The sequence below is a fragment of the Peromyscus californicus genome, unplaced genomic scaffold (genome assembly GCF_007827085.1).
Source record: "Peromyscus californicus insignis strain IS unplaced genomic scaffold, ASM782708v3 Scaffold_3__1_contigs__length_106647218, whole genome shotgun sequence".
NCBI classification, from domain to species: Eukaryota; Metazoa; Chordata; class Mammalia; order Rodentia; family Cricetidae; genus Peromyscus; species Peromyscus californicus.
In genome coordinates, this window is record NW_026294551.1 from 90,873,248 (window position 1) to 90,885,521 (window position 12,274).

A 12,274-nucleotide genomic window follows, 5' to 3' on the forward strand; every position below is an offset into this window, starting at 1 on the left:
CACTTGGAAGCTGAGGTACCTGGGACAAGGCGCTTCATCTCTCCAAGCCTCAGTTTCCTCATCGGAATAACTGGAGAAGTCCCAGGTGAAGTTTAAAAGAAGGAAATGAATAGATGACAATAGAAGGCTGAAGAATGGTCGTGTGTGTGTGTGTGTGTGTGTGTGTGTGTGTGTGTGTGTGTGTGAAGGAACCTTCTAGATGGCAGAAATCTGTCATGGCTCAACTAAGATGAGGCTATGAGGGTGAGATTCACTGACCCCAGCTTTTGGACTTGGGCATCTGCTGTAAGTCACACACACTTCAGTAACAAGAAACCAGCGAGGGCAGGGGGTGGGAGAAGGGAAAGGAGGAGAAAGGAGATGAACAAGAATTCTCAACAGCTCTCAGGGCTACAGGAGGAAACGCTAAAGCTTCCGGCTGCCCAGGCCAGGAGAGAAAGACAGACAGACAGAGAGAGAGAGAGAGAGAGAGAGAGAGAGAGAGAGAGAGGGGCTAGATGATAGATTGATGATAGATAGATAGATAGATGGATGGATGGATGGATGGATGGATGGATGGATGGATGGATGGATAGATAGATAGATAGATAGATAGATAGATAGATAGATAGATAGATAGATAGATAGACAGGCAGATAGACAGACAGACAGGCAGATAGACAGACAGACAGATGACAGATAGAGAGCAGGCACGTGTCTCATTTTCTCTCCAGGGCTGACCACAGGCTCTGCTTGGCAGAGAGAACACAATGTTAAGGAGTGTTCAAGCTGCCAGGGTTTACCTCCTGGCTGACTGACCTTGGACAACAGGCTTTGTCTTCAACAGCCTCAGTTTCCCTAGAGATAAAATGGGGCTTTCACAACAGTTGACCCTCCATTTCTATAGGGTTTCTACCTTGGGTTCAACTAGTTGAAGATAAAAAAACAAAAAAAACTTTTTTTCTCAGAAACAGAAACTGAGTTTGTATGGGACACATGCGACTTCTTACCTTGTTCCTTAAATAATATGGTGCCACAACTATGTGCAGAGTACGTACTGTGGGATAACATTAGTGATTTGGAGGGGGATCTAGAGTGGATGGAGGAGGTGCACAGGGCACATGAGAATACCACACTCTCTATGCTCCCAGTAGCCCTCAATGATTCTGCTAAGGTGACCAATGAGAACAAGAGGAGCGCTGAGCATCATCTTACTACAGACTGGATGCTCAGTCTCTAGCCATTATCTTTATCATTAATACCAACATTTAATGAGCTGAAATAACAGGGACACTAACTGTCTCCATTGCAAAGTGTGTGGTGAAAGTCAAGTGCATGATGCATGTAAGAGGTGTAGCACAGCCTTGCCTAGTGTATTCTGCCCCACAAAAAGCCGGGAGATGCCCCAGCTCTGAGCCCCAGGCCATGCTGGCGACAACAATGAACTTTTGCATGTGGCATCTCCTGTAACACAGCAAGCCAGTGCTGGACAGGATTACTGTGTCTTTAGTGAGGAGCACAAATGACTGGCTGAGATCACACAGCCTGCAGGAGGCAGAGAAAGATGCTACCAAGGGACTCAGTGTCCTGCGTTTTCCACTGTGTTACACTGTCGGGAGAGGATGGGGGACCTGGAAGGCAGGGCATCCCCCAGGGAGACCGATGATGCAGGTGTCACTGCTTTTCTGATAACCTTCAGGTGGGCCACTCTAGGGTCCTCAGGGCCTATGGGGTATGGAGGCCCTTAGGTCCAAAGGCTTTCTGCTCTACAAGCCTTCCTCCATTACCCCCTCCTGTCACACTGGAGCAAGCAATAGAGTCTGAACCCCCCACCAGAATGAGGACTCCTGAGCGAGCTCTGTGGAATGAATACACACTTGGGGGGTGCACAGGAGTCCCAGGAAGTGGAAGGGTGTGTGCTGGTGGAGAAGTGGGGGCACATTCCAGGTGGGGGACGCCAGCTAGTGTAGCACTGCTTGGCCTGAGTGCGCAGGGAGGAGGTGGGTGAGAACTGGCCTTGTAGGGAGAGAGGATGAAAGGGTTGGGAAGTATTGGTGGGGGGATGTAGGTGGAATGCAGGCAAAGGCCTTGAGATTCTGGGCTGAGGCGTGAGTCTGATGACAGCTAGGGAAAACAATTTTATTTGCTTTTAGAAGAGCACTTGAATAGTTCGGATTCCTGCCCAAGGTTGCTGGCCTCCATGCTTAACAATCTGATCAAATGGAAACTTCCATGCAGCGGGGAGGCCGCAGGAAGAGGTAGGGTGAGAGCGGGAGGGGAAGTGGGGTAGGTTGACCAGGAAGCCTCAGCACCCTGGCTTTTAAATCTGATTTCTGAAATCCAATGACCACCTACCAGATGGATGCCCTCCACAGCCAGCTGCCCAGCAGCCCCCCCCCCCCCGGCTCCTCCCCCTGCTCCTCCCCCTGGCTCCTCCCCCTGGCAATCATCCTACTCCTTACCGGGGTCTGTTGCTCATATTCTCTCTTCCCCAAACCCACCTTTCAGGGGTGAACTTTCTGAACCACGAATCTGTTGCTCTGTACCCAGGAGCCTTCAAGCCTCCCATTGCTAAGGATGAGGCCTGGGTGCTCTACAATGTGACATCTTAGTCACCAGTCTTGGCCATGATCGAGGTTCAGTTCAGGGGTGCTGGGCAGGAGAGAGCCCACTACTCTTCCCTTGGCTAAGCACCTAGTCTCCCCAATTTTGGCCCAATAGAGAGACAAGTTAGGACTCAGCTCAAGGTAACCTCTAAGCTGCTCCTTCCTAAGTGGCCTCTTCCAGCTTGCTACCTAAATCTACAGGGAGCCCTGAGTCTTCCAGTCAATAGGTTTTAAGTTTATTTTGTTATCATTATTGTGTATGATGTATGTGTGTGTGTGTGGGGGGGGTGCACACATGGAGGTAAGGGGACAAGTTTGTTGAGTGGAGTAGGTTCCAGGGACCCAACTCGGATTGTGGGGTTTGCATAGACACGCGCTTCTGCCCACTGAGGCACCTGGCCCTAACTGTCGATAATTTTGACCAACGTGCCGTGGCTTTCATGTAGCTGAGGCTCTAAAACATGCCCTACAGAGATGGGTGGGATGATGGGATGGGGTGCCTGGGCTGTGGATGTCCACAAGGCTTAGGCTCTGCTTCCCTTCCCCTCCCTTTTTACTAATCTTATGGGTTTTTAGCCTTTTGGTGCCTCAGTTTTCACCCACCCGAAACTTCAAGGGGTCTTGTGACAAATTTTGAGGCAATCACTGTAAGATGTTAACCTGGCCATATCAGCCTAGCATTTGGCCACTTACAATACCTAGAAAGCACCATAAGGTATATTATATTTTAGTAAAACCAATTAGTGGAGGGTCTGAGGTACATTTTATTATCATAAACCCTAATAAGTGAATAACTATTAAAGTCTGTAGGAACTTGGCAGTTGAGGGCTGGAACATTCCACAGCCACTTTCTGAGGGGTGGGTATACACCTGGATACACTGAACTTCTGAATATCTCATGGGGCACCTTTTTTCATTATGGTCAACAGCCTGGCCAGAGCCCAGGCTGGAAGCCAAGCACCCACATAAACCTGCCTCCCTCTCACTCAGCAGGGCCAGAATGAGCACTTCACGCCACCGACAGTCACAGGCCAGGGCTGCGGTGTCGACCTAGCCAGCGGTGACCTCATTTCCTTGAGTTATATACATTCTCATGGCAAGAGGGATCCGCTGACCCACTGTTGTCACAAGGCCATCAGACAGGACCAGTGGCCTCCCCCAAAGAGGATGAATTCACCTTTAGTTTTTCCCCAACCTGGGGAAAACTTCCTGGGCCAGGCTGCTTCTATAAAGAAAAGAACCCATTGTGGGCAACACAACCATTTCTAGGCTGCTGTGTTAAGTCTTAGGCCCGCCTGGACCCCTGACAAGTTGGTACAGTGAGGAAGGACAGGGAGGGAGGGACTCTAAGTTCCCCACTCACAGCAGGGAGCAGTCAGTGGGCCAGGTTCAAGCCTTCTCAGCCCTCTTCCTTCCTCCTGGGACCACAGCATCCAGGAGGCAGGAAGAGGAAGTCCCTGAGCAGGGGAGCGGATGGCATGGGGAACACACTGTGCTCTGCCACTGACAGCCCTGCCCTAGGTAAACAGTAGGCAGAGTCCACTGTCAGGACTTGTTTGAGTGGCCCAGCCTGCTACACAGCTTTCACAGGCCCAAGCACTCACATCAAAAGTCACTTGTATGTGGCCATACCTCAGCGCCACAGGCACGCCCTCCCTAGGCTGAGCTGACTAAAGCTTCCTCAAGTGTTACAAGGTACACAAACACACCAAGAGACAGGGTCTGACTGGTGGCAATGTTTGTAGGCCTTGGTCATACTGCTCAGTCTTCAGAGAACACCAGGTCCATCCATCCATCCATCTATCCCACCACCACCACACCCCTCACTAACCACTGTTTGCTCAGAGCACCTGGTGTGTTAGGGTCCCAGAAACAAACTTCCAAGGACACTGGGGGAACACCTGCAGTCTGGCTGGTCGGCTTGTGTCCACAGCCAGCAGGCATGGATGACAGCAGGAAGAGAGCAGCTTTAGGAACCCACAGTCAAAGTGGAAATGCTGTTAACTAAGTAATTACAGGGCTATGGCTCAACCTACCCTGGCCTCTGTGCCCCTGCTTGCTGACTTCCCTGTAGCCATGCCAGCCTCTCCATTCGTCACAGACCCCAAGCCACTCCTGCCTCAGGGCCTTAGCACTTGCTGCTGCTTCTGTCCACAACACCGAAGCCACCTGCCCGCACACCTGCACCTTGCTGCTGTCACAGGTGCACAGCTGTTGCCTACCTACTTGGAACACACCAGCCTGTAGAGTGGCCTCCACCCCAGAGGAGAGCAGAGCCTGCAGAGCACACTGTCGGTGTGTTTCGGGGTCTCATTCTCCCCCATGCTCTCACCTCTAGCTCATGACAGAGTAATCCCTGGGACACACAGTAACCCAAATACACACAAAGAAGATGCTTCCCATGGTCACAGTCACCTGTCAGGGGCTGTGCGAAACAAACCCCTCCACTGACCTCTATATGGCCCGCTGTCATGGAAAGCACCCAAAGCTTTTCCAGAGCTGGAAGGGAAGTTTGAATTTGATCTACTCTTACACATTTGACACAGAGAGGTTCAGTAACTTTTCCAGGGTCACACGGCAAAGCAGTATCCTGATCCTGTGTCTCCTAATGCTTTATCTGGTGTTCTCTCCACAGATCCAAGAAGCTCCCCAGGTTAAAAACAGGGTCAGAGTAACAGGGAGGCAGATGTTCCCACACAAATGGCAGGTGGGAAGCTACACCTAAATGTGAGCTAAGAGGAGTTGGGGCCAGCTTCTCAGGGCTGGGAAGCCATCTCACTTCTTCCACTGTGGGCAAGTACCTCTACATCTCATAGCCTCAGTTTCTCTCATAAAATGGGAGCTTTTGGTAACAAAGATAGTAACAGCCAGCCGAAGCCATGACGCCTGTCTTTAGCTTCCAATTGTCTTGTAGATGAGAAGAAAGCAAAGGAAAGCAAGACATTCCATGAGTAGAAGAAGAAAATTCCAAGGCTGGGCAGGAGAAGGGGGTGCCAGAGCCCAGTCCCATGACAATTCCACAAATTGTAAACACAGAGACAAAAGGGCTTTGAAGCCTGAGGCCAGGGCCCAAGGCAGGAGGGTTACCAGGCTGTGGGGGACAACTAATCCTGGAATCAGGGATGGACGACTGTGGTGTTAGCTGCCAGGAAACCCATGCTGACTCCTCCTGAGCGTGGGCCTGAGAAACCAGAGGGGCACCTCTCCCTCCGAGAGGAAGCTGCCTGGGCCCCTGAGCACTTCCAGCTATAACATCAAAGGACTCACGGACAACTCACTGGCCAAACTTGGGGCCACTGACTCTGTGTGTGTGTGCGTGTGTGTGTGTGTGTGTGTGTGTGTGTGTGTGTGTGTGTGTGTGTGTGTGTGTGTGACTTCTCAGTCCGTGGACCTGGGAATCCCAGGCCCAAAGGAAGGCGAAGGGCTCTGACAAAGGGAGACTCAATTTTACGCTAAGTTCAAAGCCTTTTTATGATGTCACATATTTGGAAACAGAAGCAAGCCAGTTGCAAGGCTTCTGTCTCTTCCCCAAACTCCTCCCTCTCCTCATCTCGACCCTAGAAAGCCAGCTGCCCCAGGGAAAAATGACTTACACTTCTGTCGTGATGAATCCGGTGAGTTCTGACAGGAAGAGGAAGAGGATGAAGAGGCAGCAGCAGACGGAGACTGTGGGAAACAGAGTCAGCGTTAGGGGTGCAGGATGCTCCAGACAGGAGGCCAGCCCTCCCTGCCCTTCCCTCACCCCAGAGGAAAGCTGCTTGGAGGCCCCAGCATACACACAGGGTGAGGTGACTTCCCAGGGACTGCTAAAGCCCCTTCTTACTCATGACCTCAGTGTCCCCCCTTTTTACTCATGACCTCAGTGTCCCCCCTTCTTACTCATGACCTCAGTGTCCCCCCTTTTTACTCATGGCCTCAGTGTGATTCCTCAGAGAGTCTCCATTGGCCTGACCCGTGGTCAGGGTGGACGTCTTCACACAGGCAAAGGCCCTGTTCGACTCCTCAAGATCCCTTTGATGCAGAGGTTGGCCTGGAAGAGGGCTGTTTGCTGGTGCTTAACAAGGTGCTCTGTCTGGCTTGAGTGGCATGCACATTACAATCCCGAGTCCACAATGAATAGCTGGGAGATACCAAGTGGCCATCTAGATTTCCGGCCGTGAAATACATGGCCCATGTCCCACACTGGGCCTGAGACCAGAGCTCTCTCTCTCTCTCTCTCTCTCACATCAGTGAACCAAAGACCGAGGCACAGCCTACCACTGGTCTGTCCCTCTGGGATTTTTCAACATCACAACAGGGTGAGAGCAGAATCACTCAGCAGAAGCCATATGGCGGTTTGGGCTTGCTTCCCAGGTTAGTGATATGCACAGCCCTGTCCCGATGTTGGCCAATGGCAGTGGGTCATGGCTCGTGGTCAACCTCCGGTCACCAGAGGGACAGCTAGCACACTACAGAAGCTGCCAGGCTGAGCTGAATTGTGCCACAGACTGGAACTGACCCTTTCTATTTATGCTATTTTGAACTTACAGCAGGACTGCTGGGACACAAGCCTGTATGCCACAGTAGAGAAGCATCTCTATCCATGTCCATCTGTCAGTCTGCTATCTACCTAGCTTCCTATCTGTCTTCAGGAAGGACAAGCATTTACTGAGCACTTACTACATACCCATGGTGATGCATTAACATACCACCCACCAGGACACCATGGCACCAGATTGATGGGGGCTCTGGTGTAAAAATGCAGGCTGAGTGAGAAGGGACTGGGGATCCCCCCATCCTCTATGGTCAAGGCACCTAGAAAGGCTCTTGAGAACCTGGGCTGCGAGCAACAGAAAGAACATCCCCAAACTGCCTGATGAGTCTGCAGCCACAGAGATGGGAATATTCATAACCTCGGCTCTATTTGAAGAAGCTGTACAGACATGGTATTTAAAGGCTTCCCTTCGGGACAAAATAGAGACCATGTGCATGTTATAAACAAGAAAAGGTTCAACTGGGTACATAAGCACATGAAAGTATTAATATACACAAACATCACATATTAATAAATTACATATATTATACATATTATATAGTATACACACACACACACACACACACACACACACACACACACACACACACACACACACACACAAATAAGCATATGTTGGTAGGCCTGATAGCCCACATCTACAAGCCCAGCATTCAGGAGCACAAGAACTCAGGTGAAAAGGACTGCCCAAATTTCAAGGCTAGCTTAGACTTCACAGCAAACTCCAGGCTAGCCAGGACACTCTCTCCCAAACAAAACAAAACAGTATGTATATATACACATACACATACTTTGAGGCCCTGTCCATCTCACCAAGAGCGGTATGACAGACACTCCCTTTCAGCCATGCTTCACGCACTCAGCAACCTGTAAACAGTCCCAGCTCAGACACTGGCCTTGTTTTGTCCTGTTTATGGCATGGAGATAAGCTCAAATATCCTTTCCAGCTGTGGAATAAACCTCCTGGAGTGGCTCAGCCACCGACCCAGGTCCTGGCTCCTGGTCTCTCTGCCCTACAGTGGTGGTTACTACCTCTTGGGGACGAATCTGCCACCTGGCAAAGCATCTTGCAGCTGGACCCTTGTGCCTTTCTGCCCAGTGCCACCCAGAACCCACATTTTGTCCTCATTTTGTCCACACCAGCCCCACTGGGTGCTGCAGTATATAACACAGAAGGTTTTCTGAAGGTCATTGCTGACTTTAGGGTGAATGTTGATCTTCTAGCTCCCTTCCCTGCAGACACACCTCCAAGTCCTAACTGCCCACATTGTGGTGGGAGGAAGGAGAGGTTGGGGAGGCCTTTCTCTGAGACCTGTGCGCTTACTCAAGGCTTGTCCCAAAGCCTGGTTAACCCAGCAGGTAGACAGGATAACTCAGCTGGGTCCAAGGGCCCTGCCCCACAAGTACCTTCCTGTGGAAGTGCACCTGACGCCTGTCTCAGACTGGGGAACCAGAGGTGAGGTCTTGGTGCCACTGCATCTCCAGGGTCTAACACAGTGTGTGCTCAGAGCAGGCACAGTGAGAAACCAGGAAGGCAGGTAGGAAGTATTCCAACCAAGGCCTCCAGATCTCAAAGGCTAGATGAGGGCTTTCAAGCCATGTTTGGGCAAGGCTTGGTTGGAGGCTCTCTGACTCCAGACTTCGAAAACTGACTCAGGCCCTGGGCAGTTGGAATGCAACTCCAGATGCTTGCTAGTAGTAAGCCGGGTGCTGCCAAGTTGAAGGGGGCAAGACCTGAGACCTTACAGTCTGCGAGAAAGTCAAGGAGTCCGTCCAAGGTCACATAGCCGGGTTAAGGGGGGGGGAGGCAAAATCCAAAGGCTGACGTTCAAGCCCCAGAATTTCGCTGTCTCCTTCAGCTATTAATAGCAGTCATCCCACAGCGTATGCAATGGCGCATGCCTGAGTTGGCCCGCCTGGCTCGGCGGTAGGAGCCTCAAGGACTAAGACCGAAGCCATTCATCAGCGCTGTCCCGGCACTTGGCGCGGGGCCTGGCCCTAGGTCCAGCTTAATAAATATTTGTGCACTAAATGGTAGCTAAGGGCTGGCTTCCCACGTCTCAAACCTTCTCCTCGTTGGATGAAAGGCTCAGCAGACCACGTTCCTGAGGGTTGCCAGGCAGAACTTTCTAAACAGCTGAAAATGTACGCCCCCTTGGCTCAGTGCTCCTTCCCCCACCCCCCCCCCCCCCCCCCCCCCCCCCCCCGAGAGCCACCTCACAGTAATGGCCACAGAAGATTCGAAGACATGCAAGGACATCTGTATGACAGTGGGCTGTAATCAGGCTGGCTGCCCCCAGTGACAGAGGCCAGCCAGGCAGTGACACAGAAGGTGGCTGGAGAGAAGGCAGAAGCTATCGATGGAGGTGGGAAAGGTGTGTCCAGCGGTCAGTAACCGAGACGGGGAGAGGGGGCGCGTGGCACAGCTGGCCCCAGTGTGCAGGACAGCGGTGCAAGTGCATCCTGGGCTTTTAAGAGGGCACATACCTGATTGCTCAACAGGTGGGATAAGTCAAGACTGGAGAAATCTCCAGGGAGGCTGGGCTGCTGTGGGGTGGCAGGAGCCCCGTTTCTCACAGTCTAAGTCTTTTTCCTAGTGGGGGGAAGGAAGCACCGAGCTACTTGGCTTCTTGGGTCCCATACTCAATGTTAGTTGTGGGCTACCAGGAGTCACTCACGCACTGAGTGAGGGCTCACGTGCCCCACCCACTTGCCCATGGACACACAGATGTTAAACAGGAGGACGACGTCGGCTCTGCCTGACAGGAAGGCCTCTGGGCACCCAGGCAGTGCTCTCTTTTCCACCGCTGGAGAAGGTGCACGCTGCTTTAAGAAACCCAGCCAGCTGGAGTTGTGGGGATCTCCAAGGCCACCAATCTACCTGAGAGTGGACTCCAGGCTGATCACCTGGCCTCTGTTGTGAGATTCTCTGTCCCATACCAAGCATTTGGGGAGGCTGGTCACTCAAGACCTAATCTTGACTGTCCCTTCTGCAAACAGTGACATTCTGGATGAGTCACTTCCCCTTTCTGAGCATCGGAGACATGAGGCCAAAGTGTTCCCACTTACTCAACGGTGACTTTGGTTTGTTCTGAGTACTGTTTTTTGGGGGACATTTTCTGTTGTGGAACAGTAATGGACACAAAGGCAGGACAGTGCCCACATAGCTTCTCCTGGACGCCCCTGTTCACACCTAAGAAAACCATAGCACTTTGTCGTCATCTTGGAGGAATTCACGCTGTTGCCGTGTTTTCCTGTGGCTCTGCCACAGCCTTTACTCAGGTTTCACCGGATTTCCCAGGAATGCTGTTTCTGCTCCAGGAACAGATCCTAGATCCTCCCATGCATTTACTCCTCCTGAGTCCTTCCATAATCTGTGGGCCCGTCCCTCTTCCCTCAGCTTCTCAAGGCCTTGACCCTCTGGCAGGGTATTGCTTAGGTATCTGGCAGAAGGCCTCCAGTCTGGGACTGGGATGCTTTGTCACATCCAGCAGGGTTGTAGCTTAATGGGGAAGGCCCTCAGCGGCAAGGTGCCTCCGCCCGTCCCTCAGGCATCCATATGTGACCGACCACGGTGATGCCAAACTCCCTCAATGGCTGAGCCATCCTCTCTAGGCTTCTCTACAGGAACGTTACTATTTTACATGTCTCTTCTCTTCTCTCTGGCAGCGAGTTGCTACATCCAACCCACACTTGAGGAGGAGAGGAGTATTCACAGGGGTTACCAGAATTCCTGAGGGAGTTTGTCTCCTCTCCCCGATTCCTTTACGACAGGCTCAAAGGCCTGTCCTCTAATTCCTCGGGTTCCAAACCAACAGTCATTATTATTGTCTTAGGCTCCAGTTGTGGACTTTGGGTCCCCTGTCCTGCTCACACACTGCGAGTGAGGCTCAGGTTATACCTTCCCTGCCTGGTGCTGCAAACCACCATCTGTCTGTGACGCCCTGGTTCCTTTGATTGAACCAAGTCAGTGGGTTTGGGAATTCTTTTAGTGACTAAAATCCTTAACAATTCAACTAATTTCAAAGGCAGGAAGGTAAAAGCAAGCCTCCCGCCCACCTCTGATCTGCTTGCTTGGATTTTTTTCCTTCAGATCTTACTGTTTTAATTTTTATTTAATTTCTGCTATTGTTTGATGATGGTGATTGTGTGTGTGTGTCTCTCTCCTTTCACCAGGGGTTCTGGGGTTCTAACTCAGGCCATGAGGCTTGCACAGCACATACATTCACCTGCTGAACCACCGTCGTATTGGCCCTGTATTTAGACTTTAGGATAGCTGGTATTTTGAGAACGGGGACCAAGTCTGACCAGGCGATTCATGTTTCAAGTGTGCTTCTCTATACAGCCTGGAGGCAGCAGCACATCTTCAGTGCCACCTATCACACAGGGTCAGGGGTGGACTTCCCACTTACAATGCATGTCAGGGCTCAGAGTTCTGGATTTAGGCACATAGTTTTTGGATCTAGGAGACATAGCTTAGTGGTAGAGTGTCAATCCCTAACCCTGTAAGACGGAAAGAAAATAAAAAACTTTGGATTTTGAGATCAGGGATCCTGAACCTGCATTGGTATTTTTCTGCATCCTTCTAGACACAGCCAATGGTTCTACCTTGCGGGGTCATATCGCAAGGGTAGAGATGCTGTGTAGAAAGAGGTGAAAGGCCTGTGGGCTGCTAGGCACGTCTTCTCTCCCACCTGACTTTCCTTCTTTCTTCCAGAGTTCTGCACAGAGCAGAGGATGGCTTTCTGGGGAGCAGGTAGAGGGCTGGGGTAATGGTGGGAAGGGCAGTTACTCACTAATGGCACCAGTATACGTCGGCTGCGTGAGGTCCTTGGGTACCTTCCTGTAGATGTCAAACCTGGAGAGAAGAAGCAGAGAAATTAGACAGGTATAGAATGCAGGCCTAGAGGCAGAGGCTGGGGATGCCACCCGGGCCAGCAACCACAGCTCTTACCAAAGAGTCCCTTTCAACATCCTCTGAGAGGCCTTGTGAGAGTCCTTCTGTCTTAGTTAGGGATTCTAATGCAGTGATGAAACACCATGGGACCAAAAAGCAAGTCAGGGAGGAAGGGGTTTACTCTGCTTACACTTTCACATTCCTGTTCACCATCAAAGGAAGTCAGGGCAGGAACTCAAGCAGGGCAGGAATCTGGAG

At 51.4% G+C, this 12,274-nt stretch overlaps 1 protein-coding gene across 1 annotated transcript in view; it reads right to left on the bottom strand.

Moving 5' to 3' along the window:
• Positions 1-12,274, bottom strand: part of Ergic1 (endoplasmic reticulum-golgi intermediate compartment 1) — a 103,846-nt gene that overhangs the window by 38,387 nt on the left and 53,185 nt on the right. Inside the window, exons 2-3 of the mRNA XM_052758931.1 lie at positions 11,916-11,977; positions 6,179-6,251 (exon numbers count right to left, since the gene is read on the bottom strand). Of these exons, the coding sequence (XP_052614891.1) occupies positions 6,179-6,251; positions 11,916-11,977 (135 nt within the window). The remainder of the gene's footprint in view (positions 1-6,178; positions 6,252-11,915; positions 11,978-12,274) is intronic.